Source organism: Symphalangus syndactylus, chromosome 16 (genome assembly GCF_028878055.3).
Source record: "Symphalangus syndactylus isolate Jambi chromosome 16, NHGRI_mSymSyn1-v2.1_pri, whole genome shotgun sequence".
NCBI classification, from domain to species: Eukaryota; Metazoa; Chordata; class Mammalia; order Primates; family Hylobatidae; genus Symphalangus; species Symphalangus syndactylus.
Genome location: NC_072438.2, coordinates 62,791,628 through 62,811,368, shown reverse-complemented (window position 1 = coordinate 62,811,368; position 19,741 = coordinate 62,791,628). Strand labels below are relative to the sequence as shown.

General features: G+C 36.4%; 1 protein-coding gene across 1 annotated transcript; it reads left to right on the top strand.

The window, feature by feature from the left end:
- The first annotated feature begins 1,109 nt into the window (after window positions 1–1,109).
- On the top strand, window positions 1,110–18,565 carry RIMOC1 (RAB7A interacting MON1-CCZ1 complex subunit 1). Its single transcript, XM_055245956.2, has 6 exons — window positions 1,110–1,411; window positions 4,679–4,785; window positions 6,690–6,836; window positions 7,994–8,125; window positions 9,015–9,129; window positions 13,966–18,565. The coding sequence occupies exons 1-6, from the start codon at window positions 1,243–1,245 to the stop codon at window positions 14,247–14,249; spliced, it is 954 nt and encodes a 317-aa protein (XP_055101931.1). The 5' UTR covers window positions 1,110–1,242; the 3' UTR covers window positions 14,250–18,565.
- The last annotated feature ends 1,176 nt before the right edge of the window (window positions 18,566–19,741 follow it).

Below are 19,741 nucleotides of genomic sequence, written 5' to 3'. Positions count from 1 at the left end.
CTCAACTTCTTGTCTATACTTAGATTCTTTTTTTCCTCACCTACAATTCCCAAACTATTGAATAATTGTCTACTCCCACAGACCACATCATATCTCCTTGCCATCTTGCTTGTTGACAAGAGTGCATATGTGCCAGGCACTGTATGAGGCACCAAGGACACAAAATACATGATTCCTCTCCTCTATATTTAGGGTGAATTGTCAGAAGAAGAAACTGGTATTACAAAGGTCAGTTAGAGAGTCATTGTGGTCAATCACTTATAAATCACAATACACTTTTTCTCTATTTTTAGTATTTTTCTATTACATATAAAAAAACTACCTTCCATAAGAAATAATAGGATGGAGATTATTCAAGATATAGTGTGTGAAACTGAGAAATGAATACACAGAGTTAACGATTTGTTTGACCAGAGGCAAGAAAGCAGTCACAGAATGCAAAGTGAAGTTAGACTTGCTGACTGAGTGCTTTGAAACTCCCGGTTGAGAGGATGAACCTCATGCACAATTAGCGCCTTAAGGGAAGGTCTTGAGATGAAAGAAAAATGAAAATAGTTTTGTGGCCGCACAATTTAGTACCACTGGACGCAAGATGTCTAAAGTACTTTAAATGTGAACTCCAAGGGAGGTCAGAGATAAATTCGACTGCTAAAAATCAGATTTAGAAAAGCAATATTCAACCACGCAGACTGGCAACTCCACTAGTGTTTGGAGCTCCCCATCCAGATGTACAACAAACTCTTGGAGACTTGGATGTGTTACACAGGGGGCCGGTGGGGTTTCCGTTTCGGACCAGGAGATTATAATCACTTGATTTTAGCAACTTCCTTACTACAAGGCCAAAACTTACAGTCCTCTCTCCAGACCCTCGCGTCCGCCCTCCAGACTGTGCTTCCCGCGCCAGATAGGGAAGTGGGAGCGCGGACGACACTCCGCATCCTGCCAGCCAGACATCACCAAGCTGTCTTCCAAGAGGCAGGCGGAGAGAGCTGACTTCCCGGCTGATTGGGTCAGCCGAGGGGCACGGCTGGCTCCCTATTGGCTTACAGGAGGGGGCAAGAGAGAGGCGTGCCTCAACGTCACACCAGCCCCTAGTCTCCTTGCCGCTCAGGATTATGGGAGGGAAGGGAAGTCCAGCAGGGAAAAATGACCGGGAACGACCTTTGCCGGCCTGGGCCAGCCCTCTTCCGGAGCTGATGTCTCCTCCCACCAACCAGGAGAGTTCCGCCCTAGGCCCCGCCCATGCTGGAGGATCAGGTGATTGCCCGCCAACACGGTCACGTGACCGGGGCGCGCCCGCAGATTGTGGCCATGGCGGCCGCAGTGTCTAGTGTGGTGAGACGAGTGGAAGAGCTCGGGGACCTGGCTCAGGCCCACATACAGCAACTTAGCGAAGCTGCCGGTGAAGATGGTGAGGGAGCGGAGGAGAGGGAGGCGGGCGGGGCAGACGGCGCTAAGGTACTGGCGCTCGATGGCTGTGAGGGCTGGAGGCTGAGGCCTGTGTTCCTTTGGGTCCCAGGCCGCAAGTGGTTACCCAAGGTCTGTCGCTTCTGATCCCCGCTGCGCCATCGATTGCCCACTTCCCGGAACTCACATTGCCAAGGCATTGTCTTCGAAAACCGCATTATTCAGAACCCATGGAAAATCTGTGCAGATCCGTGCTGGTGTAAACTGTCTCGGTAGCGATTGGAAAAAGGGCAGAATCGAAATAAAATACAGAAGTTTAAATAAATGGCTAAGGTGAATGATAACACTCAAATTAGTAATGGTGGTTTGCATCCTGTAAAGATAAAAAGGCGTGTATAACAGTTCCACTTTTTCATTGCTGCGTTGTAATTTGCGTTTTACGTTTTGGATTCAAAACAACATTCTATAGAAGAGCTTTACATTGGTGTGTAGACTATTCTGCCCCATACATCATGCCAGTTCTCACAAGGGCTCTGTTAAGTATTGGCATGCTTGTTTTGGAAAGGTCTAAGCTGTTAGGAAAAACTGGGCTAGGGAATTACCTCAACCTTCTGAATTTAAGTCCAATTCTTTTCATTACGTCTCAGCTGCCTTTAGGTTCTACATTATTCCTTTCTGAGTTTGAGCAATTACTACAGATAGTTTTTAAAATTCTTGTGGACTGACTCATATCATCGGACTCATAGGAAAACAGTAGTGGAATATTTTCTTAAGCGATTGAATAGTTGGTGAATTTCTTATTAAATAGGGTCTATGATTAAATGCCTTAGTTTCAGTGAATATTTTTTGCCGGATTATCATTTCTCAGGAGTGTTTTGTTTTGTTTTGTTTTTAGAGACAGAGTCTCATTCTGTCGCTCAGGCTGGAGCCCCTCTAGTAGTGGGACAACAGGCGCACACCATCACGCCCGGCTAACTTTGGTATATTTTGTAGAAACGGGGTTCACCATGTCACCCAGGTTGGTCCTGAACCCCTGGGCTCAAGCATTCCACCCGCTTTGGCTTCCCAAAGTGCTGGGATTACAGGCATGAGCCGCTGTGCCAGGCCAGGAGTGTGTTCTTGAAAGACCTACAGACCACCCTGAAGCCGACTTATATTTTGGTCTGTGGATTCACATGAATAATTCTTGGGTAGTAGGAGCTATTAACTGGAAAGTGTATCTAGGTTACCTCTAATTCCAGATTCACTTGAACCGGTCCAGAGAGACCAAAGAATGTTTTTTATTCACTTATCACTGAACTAAAAAGCTATTCTCATTTCCCTTGGAAGAGTTCTTCTGGAATGAATCAGAGCTGGAAATAAAAGTCATGTTCTGTATATGGAATTCTTGTTTGAGGCTTTAAACTTCTGAAAATTTACTAAAATAAAATGACAATGTTACTGGTCCACATTATGAGTCGTTGATCAGCATGGAAATCAGTTCAATCTTAAAAACATTACAAGATTTATGAACTTTAATTAAAACAAGATTTCACGTACTTGAATTTGGCATTATTTTTCCACGCAACAAGAATAATATACATTCAAATTTTGTTCTTTAATGTAACGAGTATATATTTATACTAGGATATAGGGGTTTGATGATTTCCATTGTCTTCTTCAGATTAGATGAGATACAGCCAGACATTATTTCATCTAAGAATGCGGTTTTTAGTTTCTAGTCATTTTTTGTCAATTTATTTCTCATCGTACAAGCACAATCTGTTTACTCTATGGAAGTACGTCATGAGGGAGTTTTTCCAGAGATTATATAACAATCAGTTTCATCTTTTGCTTTGCCAGTCATTACTTTGACTAAATAGTTCTAGTCAAAATACTGCATTTTATGGGCTTTTCCAAAATGTGAGCTATGCCACCACCACACCCCTGCCACAGTAATTATGTCATCAATTTATGTGACATACTCTTTTCAGCAATGGTTTAGTGGTTCAATGCAAATCTTTACATTGAAAATAATCCTGCAAGTTAAAATATCAACACACTCTCTAAAGAAGCACCTAAGGAGTGTCATATTCCATATAATTTCAGTTTATAGTAGAATCTTTTTCTACATTGTGTGGTTGTCACTTCTGGGCTAATGAGAGGTGGAAGGACAGTGCTAAGAAGTAGATTTCAACTCAAGTGAAAGTGGATCTTACAGTAGTCAAAATCCAATCTCAGGCTTTACCTGAGAAGACTTAAGGCAGCAGTCACATGATTGCCAACAGACATAACCTGATGGTGCTTTTTTGCTCCAACAATGAACAGCTTATCTGTGTAACTCCTGAGGCTGGATCAGGTAGGCCTACACCAAGTGCTACACTATCTGTTCATTGGCCCGTGAAGAAGAAAGTGATATATTTTAGAATATCAGAGTATGTTTCAGAAGGGAAGCACAGAGAGGTAAACTCAGAGAGTTTAGTGTCTTGATTATGGGTGTATCTAAATTTGACTACATGAAGTGCTGCAGAAGGGTGGATAGTACCTTGAAGTGGACACATAAGAAAAGGTGAAATCATAGAAACAACAAAGGGATTATGACATTAGAGAAAGGGAAAAAAATCAGGAGACGGTGAAGGCGGAGGGAGGGTGACTTGTGATTAGAGGACTTATTAGAAGTATTTAGTTCCTTTTCTTCCAGGTTTTGAGGAAATGAGGTAATTTGTTTCTAAGTTTTTAAAGGAATTAAATACACAGATGTATTATGTAATTTTAATTGTAGATATAAACACAATTGTAAAATTGCTCATAATGCTGGCATTTTATAAGGAATTCGATTTGGTCAATCATGGTCTTTTGAGTAACATTTGCAACTACATTTATGAAATTTTAAGTTTTCAGTGGAAGCCCTTTCTGTAGATTTATGTATATTATTTGTATATTCCAGTAAGTTTCTAATTTGTTTAACTATTTTGAGTGCATTATCATCATAAAAGAAGCATAATGAGAATACAGACTGCATTTAAGAAATGGCAAGAGTGACTCTAGAAAGTTTTCAGTATTTTGCTTTGTAGAAAAAATTTTCATGATAAATTTACTTAATTAGGATTAGGCATTATGAGATATTTCATGTTTTAGATAAGATATTATTACTATAAAACTGTTTCTCCATATGCCATAATATTATTTCATCTTGTCATTTCATCACTTCATCTTCATATATAATTTGTTTTTTGTTTAAATAACACTCTGAAACTAGGTGAAGTAATCCTCATGTTTTTGTTTCTTATAGATCACTTTTTAATTCGGGCCTCTGCAGCATTAGAAAAATTGAAACTCTTGTGTGGAGAAGAGAAAGAATGTTCAAATCCATCAAATCTTCTAGAACTTTACACACAGGTACTGAAAGAGCGGTGGACTGTGGCATTTTATGAGGGCAGGTTGTTTAGATGATTGGCTCCAAGTTTAGGTAAAATGAAATCAGTTTATTCCATATTTCAATTGTTTAATTTTGCCCAAAAAACTACGAATAAAACACAAAAACTTAAAACTTTGAGGCAGTATGAAAAGAAGTAAGATTTATTAGATGTGTTAATAAGATAAGTCAGGAAGAAAATCTTACAGATGACGGAATTGTTTTCCTTTAGAGATAATTGAACAGAACACTAGTGTGTGCAATGTCTAATCTCTTGAAAGTTTCAGAGGAAGCAGGGGAGTATATAAGGGCCCTGACTTTTTTTTTTCCCCCTGAAATTTACCTTCCCTAGGATTCTCAATATTATTCTCCCTGCTAGTGTCATGCATATCTATGTGATTTTTCTGTTCACCCACTTTTTTTTTAACTCCTTTCCAAATCAGGCTGCTGTGTGGACAACACCTTTTTTTCTTGGTTTTCTGAAACACTGCTGAGGCATGCTAACATCAAGAAATGTAATTTTATTATAGTAACTAACATTTATATAGCATTTTGTAGTTGATAGAGTGTTTTCATGTGCCCTTTTTGGATTGCTAAGGGATAATAAAACTGAAGTGGTTACAGAAAGTACAGTACACTTAGTTAGGCTTCCAAAGTGCCCATTTATAGCATTTAAATGCCTGGTGCTGTTCTTCCTGTTAGGAAATTTCTAAAGATAGCTTCTGCCTTCAAACACCATGGCTGAACAGGCCTAACAGCTACTCACAAACTGCAGAGAACTGTTTAAGTTTGGCAGGTATTTCGTTTGGCTTTCTTTCCGTTCAGAAGACTCTGTGCTTGTCTGTATGTGTTTTATGTCATCTCATTTTTTTTCACATGAGAGTGTTCCAAACATTTTAACTTACTTACTGGAATAAGGCAAAAGACCTAGAGATACAGATTTCAATTTTAAGATCCTCTTAAACCCTATTTATGGTTCTGAATAAACAGATCACCTTTCATATGATGATGAAATCATATATGATGATCTCTCCTTACTGGCTTAGGCCTTTTGCACGGTAACAGTTACTCCTCATGTTTACAGAAAGTAAAAGCACTAACTAGGTGCTAGGTAACGTTTCTAGTACCTTACATATGTTAATTAATTGTATACTCCAACAAGGAACTTTGAAAGGTATTTTAGTCCAATTTATCATTTAGCCAATTAAGAAACTGAGGCTCAAAAAAGGTAAAATTGACTTGTCTTTGAATAGTTAAGTTATTGGTGGTAGAACTGACACTAGAACCCAGTTTCCTTAGTCTTAGTTCAATAGATTAAAAAAGGAAAAAGGATTGGGGAGTTTTAATATGCTTTAACAGCGTCTCTAATAATTAGGAATACTGAGGGCTTAGTGTTTGAGTTGCATTTGTTGATGGTATGCTTCCTCTATTGGGTGGCAGGATACATATGCCCCTAATGCTGGCTCTGTATTTGGGAAAACAAATAAATCCTTTGAAGATTCAAAACTGGAAGTAGTGACCTTAACTTGATACAGCAGGCATTTAGAAAATTTTCAGGGATTATATAAATAGGAGAATATAATAATTACCTTTTTCATAATTATATATGATTAAATTCTGTAAATTAAAACAAAGCTCTATTTTCTTTTTTGAGGGAAAGAAAGATTATCATTAATTCGGCACTTTAGTAAAATACCTATGCAGTTTTCTTTAAAATCTTTCACAAATTACACTTACATCTAGACATTTTGCCTACTTCTCAAATTTACATACTGAGCTAGAAGATTTAAATGTGTAATAAAACACCTATATGTGCAAGGTTAAACTGTAAGAATTGTTTTTTTTTCAATTTTAAATCATTGATAGATACCTTTTTTTTTTTTTTAAGGCTATTTTGGACATGACATATTTTGAGGAGAACAAGCTAGTAGATGAAGATTTTCCTGAAGACTCTTCTTCACAGAAAGTAAAAGAGCTGATCAGTTTTCTTTCAGAACCAGAAATTTTAGTCAAGGAAAATAATATGCATCCAAAAGTAAGTTTTACATTCCTGTTAATTATGATGGAATATTGCTGGTACTTTCTGTCCTGCTCTTTGGAGTCTATATTTTTTTCTTCTTGATTGTATCTTTGTTTCTTAAATTAAGATTGGAAGAGGGAGATAAAAGAGCTTAACACTTCAGACCAATGTTGCAACAAAAGTATCATATTTTACTAAATGTATTTCAGAATATTTGCATAATAGAATTGTAGTAGCTGTGCCTAATCATTTTTTTTAACTTAGATATTCCCATTTCGACCCCCTTTACTTTTGCAGATACTGTTTTCTTGAATGTCCCTATTAATCTAATTACCACATCTGTTCTTACAGTCCTTATTCTCTCAAACATTTGCTGCCCTTCTTAATATTGATCACCCCCTCCCTCTGAGACCCTGCATGCTCCTTTTCCACTTCTTCATCTCTGAAATGTCTTCTCTTGCTAGCAACTGTCCTGCCTTCCATTCTAGAAGCACAGGTACTAGCCAGGGATGTCTCTTTCATCACTGATAGTCTCTATTCTGTCTTTGCTTGACAACCTGTTCACAGGCTTTGTACTGTCATCTCTGTTTGGATAATCCTATGATTTGTATCTCTAGTCCTGGATACTCTTTCAAGCAAATAATTTATCATCTTTAACTGCCTGCTGACTGTCTACTTAGATATATTTTTTTCTCTATTTATTTATCAGGGGAGGCTGTGGAAACATCTCCAAATTTCAGTGACAAACCGCTTTAAAAATTTTGATTTATTAAAATTATTTTTGGGTGTAAATTTTCATTATTTTATTCCAGCAGTAGTAGAAATAGATATAATCTCACTTCAAGTAATGTATTTGTGAAAAGTTACCTTTTTAATGAGATGATGACTGCTTGTATTGCAAACCTGTTAGGGGAATTTGCTAGTAAAAATATTTTTTAAATTATTTTGTAAAACTACTAGTAAATTGAAGTAGTTACTTTAACTTTCATGTATTAATAGAATTGCATATTTATAATTGATTGAAAGTAAGGCCTCCCTGTGTAAGCAGCTAAACAAAGGGCACATTTTGTGACTTGAGAATGTTTTTAATTGATGAGTTTTTGAAATTTAACTTCAACTTCTGTAGACATCCAGTTTCCCTTTTTACCTATGTCTTTTTTTGTGTGTTTCAGCACTGCAATTTGCTTGGGGATGAGCTACTGGAATGTCTCTCTTGGAGACGTGGAGCCCTGCTGTATATGTATTGTCATTCTCTTACCAAAAGAAGAGAGTGGCTCTTAAGAAAATCCAGTTTGCTTAAAAAGGTAAGAAGACATTCCTTACACATTTTTCATTGTTGACATTTATAGGTTTCAAAAAGCTGTCTTTGTTGTAGTACTAAGAGTAGTGGATCAAAGGGTCGGGGTTTGTATTCTATGTCTTTTATTTACTAGCTGGGTAATCATAAATAAATTGGGCTTGTTGTAAAGACTAAATCAGATAACATGTGAAAGCACTTTGTAATCTGTGAAGTTCTTTTTTTAAGGATTTGTATTGTTTTAAATATAAGATAAACTATATTAATTTCTAAACTTTTAAAAAATTTTTGTCCTGAAAGAAACACTTGATTGTGAGCCTGTCAGCAGATCACTTCTAAGGAACTCACATGACCCTGCTTCTAGAAAACTGTGGCCCTCTGATTCACTTGACCATTATGACTGAATCATTAAATCCAAAATATGAGTCTTGGTATTGTATCACTAAGGATTCTAACTTGGGTTAAATGTACACACAGTTTAGGTGGGCTTGGAAATGGGAGGCCACACTTGCAGATATAAAAGTTTGATCATAATATTTCTAAATTATAAGCACATACATGTTTTTAATACATTGTTGTTGAGCACATCTTTATTATTTTTATTCTTTTCTTCCTCTGATGACATCTTTAACAAGTATATTACTGAAATGTGTTTCTGGTTAATGTGTTCTTTTTTTTAGTACACTTTCTTACTACTAGAGCATTTCAAGGGGTATATTTATATTAGCAGAGTCTTGGGATGGTGGGTCTTTATACCATTGAAATAGAATGGCTGTAAGCTATGCCTATATATTAACCAATTTTCTCTTGAGTAAAGAATGGAAAATATTAGTATTTGAAGTTTATATATCTCTGCATATAACACTTCCAATTCTTTGGCTCTGGCTTTTATTTAGTACCTTCTTGATGGAATCAGTTACTTGCTACAGATGCTAAATTATCGATGTCCTATCCAGTTAAATGAAGGAGTTTCTTTCCAAGACCTAGACACAGCTAAATTACTGAGTGCAGGTAATGTGATCTCTCATTAAATTTTCTAAGTGATTTAAAGCTTCTTAAGATTTTAGGAAGTTTGTTAGATTTCACTCTGATTTAAATAAATGTCAAGGTAGATTATAGACAAAAAAGTAATAAGTAATAAAAGGGTTTATATAAAATTCAAAGATAAAATCTTTTGATGTAATACAGAAAAATATTTCTAATCCCCTGTGTTTAGTAATTTTGGAAGTTATGTATTATGTTCCTTCTGCTCATTTTGGATCCTCACACAGCCCTGTAATTAGTTTGTTTTCACACTGCTATAAAGATACCACCTGAGACTGGGTAATTTATAAACAAAAGAGGTTTAATTGACTCTCAGTTCCACGTGGCTGGGAAGGTGTCAGGAAACTTACAATCATGGTGGAAGGGGAAGCAGGCATGTCTTAAATGGCAGCAGGTAAGACAGAGCATGTGTGAGTGCAAGAAAAACTATCATTTATAAAACCATCAGATCTCATGAGAATTCACTCACTATCACGAGAACAGAATGAGGGAAACCACCCACATGATCCAGTCACCTCCCACCAGCTTCCTCCCTCAACACCTGGGGATTATAATTCAAGATGAGATTTGGGTGGGGACACAGAGCCAAACCATATCAAGCCTCAGTCAGCATTTTATCAGTGTTAGATTTGGCTACTTGTAACCGAATGGAAGTAACTTTTAAACAGGGTAGGCATTTAGTGATCTTTCTTACAGTAAAGGTCCAGAGCTGGTGCAGTGGCTCCATCTCATCATGTTCTTACCTTTTTCCTCCATTCTTCTTTAAAACCAGACCCCCTCTTCATGGGGAGGCACTTTATATAGAACATAATATAAATGATACTTTCCAGACTGTGCAGCATGCATTTCTGTTTAGGACATTGCTTTTATTCTCAGTATCCCAAGATGTTCCTGGAGCTCCTTCAATCTCACCTGTGTTTCAGGCTACAGGAATGGCAAAAGGGAATTTCAGCCAAGTCTGTTCCTTTAGACCATCCTTCTCAGAAGTTTCTTACAACCTCATTTCACTGGCCAGAATTTAATCAGATGACTTTACTTAGCTATAAGGAAACCTGGGAAGTATAGTCCTTAACCTGATACATTGCCATCCGAAATAAAATTAAGATTCTTTACTAAGAGGGGGGTATTGGGGAGAATGAATACTGGGTGACAACTATAAATTTCTGCCACAAGCATCTGTGTACTTGGAAATTCTAGGAACTGAATATAGAGCATCATCTGGGTTTTAGACTTGTGTGTGAGGAGAGAAGAACCACTTACTTTTACCATCTCCTTATAAATGGAAGAACTGAGATCCAGGTAAACCCAAGTGAATTGTTCAAGGTCAAATAGCTGCAAGTAACATTAGATCACATGTGTAAACTTTTTTATACTTCATCTGAAGTTTTGATGAGAAAAAAATGAAATATGAAGAATAATCAGAATACCTCTTTGGAAATATTCTAGTATATTAAATATGTTTTAATTCTTCCTGTTTCTTTGTTAGCCTCTCCTGGATTATTCTATTTGAAAGCATTTCATAGAAAAAAAATAGTGATTTAAGTGACCTGATGGCCAAAAATTATTACTTTCTGCTCATTTAGACAAATATTTTATTCTAAAACAACTTATTGTGAATACAAAAAGCTCCCTCAGTGGGCATGACATTTTGACCAACATGGGATATTTGATGTATTTATGGCAAGTATATACTAGTTATTAGTTATTTCAGATAACTAGGAACCAATTAGAGGCATTGAAAATGGCTTTTTAAAAATTTCTATTTATACACATGGACTGATTAAATTGAATTCTTAATGTGGGACACTTTAAAAGAAAAAGGTGGGGTAGGCACTAAAGCTCATTTAGAACCAAAGGGAGTGGCACAAATCACCTGTTTTCCTAATTCTCTCATTTCTAGTTATAAAGTAAGAGACTCTCATAGCCTGGAGTCTTTTCTTCAGGAAGCATGTAATATTGGTGGCGTCTCTTTGTCATACTTTGAATTTACTAGCTCCTAGTTTCAGTTGGTTCTTCAACAAGGGAATTAAAAGGGTCAGATAGGGTAGCATTTTCCAGGCAAAAAGAAACAGTATAGGCACCACAGCAGTTTGCTACATACTGTCCTAAGTCCTCTTAGGGTGTTGGCCTTTTGTTCTTATCTAAAGAAGTTTGCACTTGAACCTGGGAGGCGGAGGTTGCAGTGAACCAAGATCTCACCACTGCATTCCAGCCTGGGGGATAGAGCCAGACTCTGTCTCAAACAAAACAAAACAAAACAAAAAAAACATAAGTTTGCCTCCTTTAGGAGGCCAAGGCAGGATGATCAGTTGAAAAAACTGGCGCCAGGAGTTCAAGACATAGTGAGACATCATCTCTGCAAAAACTAAAAAAAAAAAAAAAAAAAAAAAAAAATTAGCCAGGCGTGGTGGCGCGTGACTGTAGTTCCAGCTACATGGCAGGCTGCGGTGGGAGGATCAGTTGAGCCCAGGAGTTTGAGGCTGCAGTGAGCCCTGATCGCACAGCTGCACTGTAGCCTGGGTAACAGAGTGAGACCCTGTCTGAGAAAAAAGAAAAAAAGGCTGCTTTGCCCAAATGTATCTATCTGAACATGATTAGATTAGAAGCCAGGAAACCTACTTTTCATTGACTGAATTACTCCTAAGTCCTAATTTGAGAGGCTCAAATTATTTTTTGTTAGTCAATATAAAATACAATTCTGAGTAATTTTTAGCATTTAGGGAGAAAAGTTCTATATGAGACATCAAATTTTCTGTGGCTAGATCTTGGTGATAATTTACCTAATTTTAGATAAAACTCAAAACTGTGTATGGTTTTTGTTACTTTTTCTAAGGTAAGATAATCGTATTGTTGTTTAGACATTATCTGTATATCATTAAATTTTATGCAGTAAGCCCTTGTATCTCACCTCTGAGCCTCATTCTTCTGTGAAATGGGGCCAGAGAATTTTAATCTTTGGACATGGCCTTATCAGATAAAAGGGTTATAAAAACTGCATTTTCAGAATAAACCTGGAATCACATGGGGGTAAATAAAAAACTGTCCAACTTTTACACCCTTTGTTTATGCCCTTAATACCACTGAGGAGCCTCCCACCCCTACAAATCAGAGCTGGTATCACAAAAGGTTGTATGAGTGGGAAGAGGGTGATGAAGAGAGGTTGGGTTAATGGGTACAAACATACAGTTAGAAAGAAGGAATAAGTTCTGAAGGCAAAAGTTTGAGAACCACTATTTATCATATAGCCATTTGTATTAGTCCGTTTTCACACTGCCAATAAAGACATACCCAAGACTGGGAATTAAAAATAGGTTTAATGGACTCACAGTTCCATGTTGCTGGGAGGCCTCATAATCATGGCAGAAAGCAAAAGGCACTTCGTACATGGCAGTGGCAAGAGAGAAGGAGAGAGAAGTGAAAGCAGAAACCCCTTATAAAACTGTTAGATCTTTTGAGACTTATTCATTACCACAAGAACAGTATGGGGGAAACCGCCTCCGTGATTCAGTTATCTCCCACTGGGTCCCTCCCACAATACATGGGAATTATGAGGGTACAATTCAAGACGAGATTTGGATGGGGACACAGAGCCAAACCATATCACCATTCATTCAGCTATTCTGCTGAGCCTGTTGTTTCTCTTGCTACTCTTTATAAGCAGAAATTGAGGTGAAATGAAGGTGAAAACTGTAGTAACAAATTTTGATACTTTAATAAGCTTGCAATAGATTCAAAACAGAAACTATCACTATTTTGAAAGTTGAATTTTTCATTTCCAGTGCCATCATAGTCACTTTTGTTGAATCGTATTAGGTGAACAACAGACATTATGATGCTCATTTATTTGAAGTAATCTTTTCTAAACACAGAAGCACATTGGAATACATCATTTACTTTTTCTTTAATGGCTTTAAGAAGTTACATTTTTATTTCTTATGTTCTTTAGGAAAATTCCAGGAATTAAGTAGGGGATGGAAACTCCTTATTTTTTCAGATTTAAAACCTGAGATTCAAAGAGCTTTGGTGACTTGCCCAAAAGACACAAAGCCAGTAATTTATACCCAGATCTTTTTTATTCTAGGTTTATTTGTCTTTCTGCCAAATTAATACACTTTATGCACCATAAATTTTTAATTATATAATTGCCTACTGGAAAAACTATCCATAAGAAGAAATAGTTCAACTTTTGATGAAAATTCTGCAGCATATTCTCTTTTTTTCTGGTAATACAAAGCATCTTGGAGATAACACCTTTAATAATTTAAAATTGTATGGACTCTCAGGCTTGATTATGCATGATAATTTCTTAGACTTTTAGAGAATATAGGAGGTCTAGGATACTTGACTTTAGCTATATGAATGATCCTAGAGCATACCCCAAAATAAAGGGTGTGTCCATGGATGTAATTCAGGGAGTTTATAAGTACTCTGAAATTGACTGCAGAATTTGGGGTGTATATTCTGGGAGAAGTTCTATTCCTTAAATTAGATCCTCGAAGAAGTTATAGAGTGGACCCCAAAAAGGTCAAAAACACTTACCTACATGGTTCTCTAAAAGAATTCTCTGGTACTCTGTTTTTCTTTTTGTAATGGGCCTCTTTTATCAGTAAAATCGATATTAAAAAATGCTAAAATGCTAATTAAATGAAGATTGTATTAGTCATATTTGGCTTTTGTGTTACTGTTAAAGTGAGAACAGAAAATGCTTAATGACAAAAGGAACTTTAATTAGAGTTTAGTTAATAACTATGGTTTCTTTTTAAGCTTTTAATTCTAATCTGTCAACCTAAATGACTTTCCCAGGAATATTTAGTGACATTCATCTGCTGGCTATGATGTACAGTGGAGAAATGTGTTACTGGGGATCGAAGTATTGTGCTGATCAGCAACCAGAAAATCATGAAGTGGATACTAGTGTTTCTGGAGCAGGCTGCACTACACACAAGGAACCCTTGGATTTCCGAGAAGTAGGAGAAAAAATCTTGAAAAAGTATGTGTCTGTGTGTGAAGGACCCCTGAAAGAACAAGAATGGAATACAACAAATGCAAAACAAATTTTAAACTTCTTTCATCATCACTGTAACTAGTAAGTTCATCTAGTCCTTTTCAAATAGAAAAACAACAAAACCCATGAAATGGAAAAGAGAGTTCCAAAAAAGAAGACATGTTGATACTGAATATGAGAACATTACACTGCATAAAGATATCCAGCTTGGGTACCCTACTAAAACAACATCACCATCTTTTTCATTATATATTATTAAACCTATGACGGGATGATTCTTTAATTTCTAAAGTGTTGTTCAAACTCACCTTAAAATACAGATATTATGTCACTAATAATTAGTAGTAATCCAATTTAGCCTTACAAAGATTTTTTCTACTACTTTATTTTTTTTATTGTGGTATATGTAACACAAGTTTACCATGTTTGTCATCTTTAGATTATTTTTTAATCTCCCTACCTTGAAGTTTGCCATGCTTCAGAAATTAAAGTCAAGTTACTTCACTGCTTTGAATACATACTATGGATATAAATGTAGGCAAAATGAAAGATTATGACTAATATTCAGATTCCATTTTCAAGAAGGTAAATAATGAAAGATCTCACAAAGGAATCATTGTGTTTAATTATTTTGCCATGTATTACTAATTGTATTTAAAATTTCTACTTCCTTTAGGCATTTTATAAAAATTTAAAAATTATTTTTCTATTTTGTTTAAAAGAAAATGCATGGCTTTTCAAGTGAGTAATGAAGATAAAAACCAAGTTAGGTTAGTCTACCATTAGTTCATATGTTTTTATAGCACATCTTTTCATACCATATGGAAATTTTAATCTTTTCTGCCTTTAATAATAGGGGTGAGTGTTAAAGGCCAGAGAGCCTAACTTGATATCTTGCTCATAGTCTTTCTGTCTACCTCAACTCCTGTTGTCATCTTTGGATGATCTTTCTGATACCTTGCTGATATCTTGGACTTCTGTGCAGTGACTTTATCACATTCCAGCAGCTTACTCCCGTGGCCGCACTTCGAATGTCACCATCTTGAATTTCTCTTTCTGGTAAAATTTCAGTAACTGATAACTGCCCTCTTTTCAGTTTTTTCACTTCCTTATTTTATTGACTTTTCTCTCCTTTTGTTCGTTCCACATTCTTCAGTTCCTTCTTACCCCCTTTTCTTGACTGCTGCCCTTCCTCCTAAACTATCAGTCCCTTTCAGGCTTTCCTCCCTATCCACCCTCAGCTTTATGGGACACTATATGAACTAATCTCACCAGTTATTCTTCTTTTCCTGGTCTTTTAGTCTAGTCCTTCGGCAAGCCCTCAACCTTAGATTAATCCTGTTTATTATCTACCTTTTCTGGGATGCTGAGTTCTTTGTGATGGGTAGTCCTTCAAAGTAGAATCACTACAAGTGTCTCGCTTCAGCCTTAGAAAAGCCCTCAATGTAAACCTTATGTTTGTTACTAGGGTGGCCTCTCTCCCATTTCCCGCTGTGGCTAAGCCAAACTTCATTACTTTCCTTAGGCCCTCTGCCCCTCCCCTAGCATATGGCTCTTCCTCCTATTGAACAGAAAATTGAGACTATGAAGAGGTCAACTTGTATTTACCAACTTTACTCATTTTCCCCTGTTTTAGAGGAAAAGAGGTTGCCTGCTTCCTATCAAAGCCGACTCTGCTACACGTTGGTTTCATCTCTGCTATCTCCCTCATTTCCCCACAAAGTATTGTCTCACTTTCTGCCTACCTTTTAGGTATTGATCTTCACTAGATTTTTTTTCACTCTCTCTCTTTTTTTTTTTTACTTTACATATTTTATACAATGTCATTCATAACTATGGCTTCTTTTACCACCTGTGACATCGGACTGAGTCTCAAACCTGTAACTTGTATCCTGACTTATCTCTTGCTCTCTAAACCTTGTTTCTAACTGTCTATCAAATATCTTCAAAGACATCCCACAGTAATTTTAAACTCAGTGTGTCCAAACATCAAGTCCTTGTCTTTTATATAAAATCCTTTCTGCTTTGTAAGTTTTCTCTTTTTGGGATTTTCCACAGATCAGGACAACACAGAATGGCTACCTTCCCAGCCATGTCTCTGCAGTCATCCTATGTAATCATATTCTAGTCCAGTGTTGCTCAAACAGTTAAAATCCAGGCTGCTTTTGGTAAACATAAAAATTCTGATATAGAGCCTTTGTGGCAAAGGGAGTCCCTCAGTTCCTGCCCCAGCCCCCTTGCTTATCGTTACACAGCTAAGATTTTTATTTAACTTAGCATTTTAGCAAGTTTTATTATGAAAATACCTTTGTGCTAAGTATAAAGATTTAAATTATTTTTAATATGGTTTTTAGAACCACAGACTATCCCTCTTTTTAGAGCATCCTGATCAATTGCAAGTACTTCCACTTCCCCCAATGTGCTTTGTTTTCAACCTCAGTAGCCTTGCACACATCATTACTTCTACATCCTTCTTTATGACCAAGTGAATACCTACCTACCTCTTAGGACTCAGCTTCAGTGATTCTGTTTTCATAGGCTTTTTAAAGCCCTTTTGAGTCAAATTAGATGCTCCTTTGTTCTGGTCCTTTACTCTTCCCCTCCCATGTTATCACACTGATCGCACTGCTTTGTAATTATTTTCTTTATTGTTGGTAAACTCCATATTTTAAAAATTTACTTGTATACATAGTGCTTAATGCATGTTAGGCCCTTAGTAATGTTTTGAATTAATGAGGCATGATTCTAAATGCCAAACTTTGCACCAAACTTTGCTATTGGATTCCAAACTGCTATGCCCTCTATACCAGTGGCTGACAAGGCATATAGGGATATATGTCATCCTGAGAGGAGTAAAGTGTTTAGATTCTGAACCTGAGAAAAGAGAACTTTCTCTTAAGAAGTTGGAAACTTCATTTTACCTTCATGACCCTGGTAGACCACTTGGTCTCACTGGTTGGTACAATTATGAGGGTAGTACTGGGTGCTTTTTATACAACTTTCCATCCCCCGCACAATTGGAGAATAATTTGTAGACCATAGCAGTTAAAATGCTTTTTACTCTGGTGTATTATAGAATAATGAACACATTTTTATATATGTTAAAGCCTGCTAAATCATTCAGTTAGAATGAAGTAACCTCAGGGTACCAAATACCCCACAGAAGGAAAGTACTACACTAAATTCACTCAACTATTGTATGCCTACCATATGCCAGATTTTATCCTAGACACTGAGGATATAGCTTTTTAAAACCCCCTCCTGTTTCAGAGCTTGTATTCTAGTGGAGAAAGTTAGACAAGCATTTTAAGTAATAAATGTATAGAGAATGTCAAGTGATGAGTACCATGAAGAAGAATAAATTAGGGTAAGGGGCTAGTGTGATAGGGAGAGGGGTGGGATGCCATCATATTTAGGGGTGGTTGGGAACTGTCTACTGCTTTAGCATTTGTGTCTTCAAATTTCCCTCCTTTGGTTATATACCTTGCATATTCAGCACACTCATAAAGTTTCTTTCTTACAGAAGTTCTGATATTGAATTAAGGAATGGTTCACTACTTAAGACTTTATCATTTCAGCTACACATAAAAGGTTTCTCTCCCCTATGGATTTTGCTAATGGTTGAGTGATACCTAAAGGCCTTGTTGCATTTTTTACACTTGGGGTTTCTCTTCAGTTTGAATTCTCTCATGGTTACCAAAACTCTGTTAAAGGACTTTTCACAGTCGTTAAATGTGTATGGCTCTTTCCTAATATGAATTTTTTTGATGTTAACTAGGCTTTTAGACTTAAAGACCTGTGTGCTCTGCTGCATTTATAGGGTTTTGGGCTACTGAGAATAATTGATGCTGATTAAGGTGCAAATCATGACTAAAGACTTTTCTTTCTTCTTTTGCATATAGTAGTGAGGTGAGGGTCGTGGCTAAAACCCCACAATAACATTACATTCCTAGCTTTACAGTCTTGCTCTGAATTCTCTGGTGTTCATTAAAGTGTGAGCTGTGTTAAAAGGCATTCTTAGATTCATTTTAACCATATTTTTAAAAACTCACAGTTGGTTAACATGATGGTTTTAGATTGCTTGCCTCTTTTCTCTTTCTACCTTACAGGGCTCCTTTTCTAGCTTAAATAAGGGTACTCCATCTGCCACAGAATCCAGGATTCTATAGTTTTTCAGTTTCACTTCCCTATGTTCTTTTTTTTTTTTTAATTTTTAACAATGAGATGATACCATGTTACAGTGGTATTACATTAAGATACATTTAATATAGCCACAATTAAAGTGTGTATTATGTATTTATGCTGGTGTTCTTTCATGTTATTTCTTCTAGTGAAAATTTCCAAGTAAACTGTTTTTGAGCATATAAATTAAAAAAAAAATAAAACCATACACCCCTACTTGTTGCTTGTTTTCTTTTATATTTGGCTGTTGCATCAGAATTAAAACTTTCATAATCTCAGTTTACTGTTTTAACTTCTGAATGTTATTTCTTCTGGTCCTAATAACTTTTAAAGATAGGGTAATATAGTGGTTAGGATTCTGAGCTCTGGAGCCAGAAGGACTGAGTTTAATCATAGCCCTGCCATTTATAATACTAACTGTGTGACTCTCTTTAAGTTATTTAATTTTCCTGTGCTGCCTTATCTTATTTTTAACGCAGTAATAGTACCTACCTCAAGGATATTGAAGATAAATTAGTTAATGTTCAGAGTGCTTTAGTTCAGTGCCTAGTATATAAGAGCACAAGAGAATTAGCCATTACTAGACTGTTTCCCTTAAGGTCTAGTTCTGTATATAGGCATACCTCATTTAGCATGCTGACTCATTAGCCAGACAATTGAATGACAAACTTGTTGGCCAGGAAAGCACTGCCTTTTCCTTAGTTCAAGTCATGCCGCTCTTTGTAGATGGGAAGCAGATTTCAGAAAAGAAATCAGGACTTGGATAGGCATCTCAAATGTTTTTTGCGGATATGACTGGAAGAAAACATCCAATTTTTAAAACATTTTCAGCCCTCCCTCAAAATATATATAAAACCCACTGTATTGAGATGTACTAGTCATCTAAATATGTTATACATACCCTATTTAAAACTGGATTTTTCAATCAGCCTGATTGCCTTGGCTTCTGATACCTTTTGGTCTAATTCTTAACTCACAAGTCAGAAGCATTCAATGAAATACTGGTTATTTAAATACCATACTTAAAAATAGATTATTCTAAATCCTTGTATAGCCACATGATTGAGTAGTATGTAGCTATAAAAATCCATGAGGTATATTTCTGTATAACGCTACAGAGTGGTCTTATTAAGTAAAAACAAAATGGAGAAGGTATATATATATATATATATATCTATGTGTGTGTGTGTATATATATATATATATATGTATCATATTTAAGAAAGGGAATATAAAAGTGTGTGTATGTGTGTAGTTAAAAAAGAAGAAACAATGGAAGCATAACCAAAACTTTAAAAAATGGTTACTTACGGTGGAGGCAGGAGGAGAGGAACCAGATGGAAAGGACCAGGATGGAAGCTAGATTTCTCAGAATATATCTTGAATTTTCAA

Coding starts and splice junctions, on each gene's coding strand:
- RIMOC1 (XM_055245956.2), top strand. CDS start 1,243: ATGCTGGAGGATCAGGTGATTGCCCGCCAACACGGTCACGTGACCGGG. Junction 1,412..4,678: donor CGAAGCTGCCGGTGAAGATG/GTGAGGGAGCGG, acceptor TGTTTCTTATAG/ATCACTTTTTAATTCGGGCC. Junction 9,130..13,965: donor AGCTAAATTACTGAGTGCAG/GTAATGTGATCT, acceptor TGACTTTCCCAG/GAATATTTAGTGACATTCAT.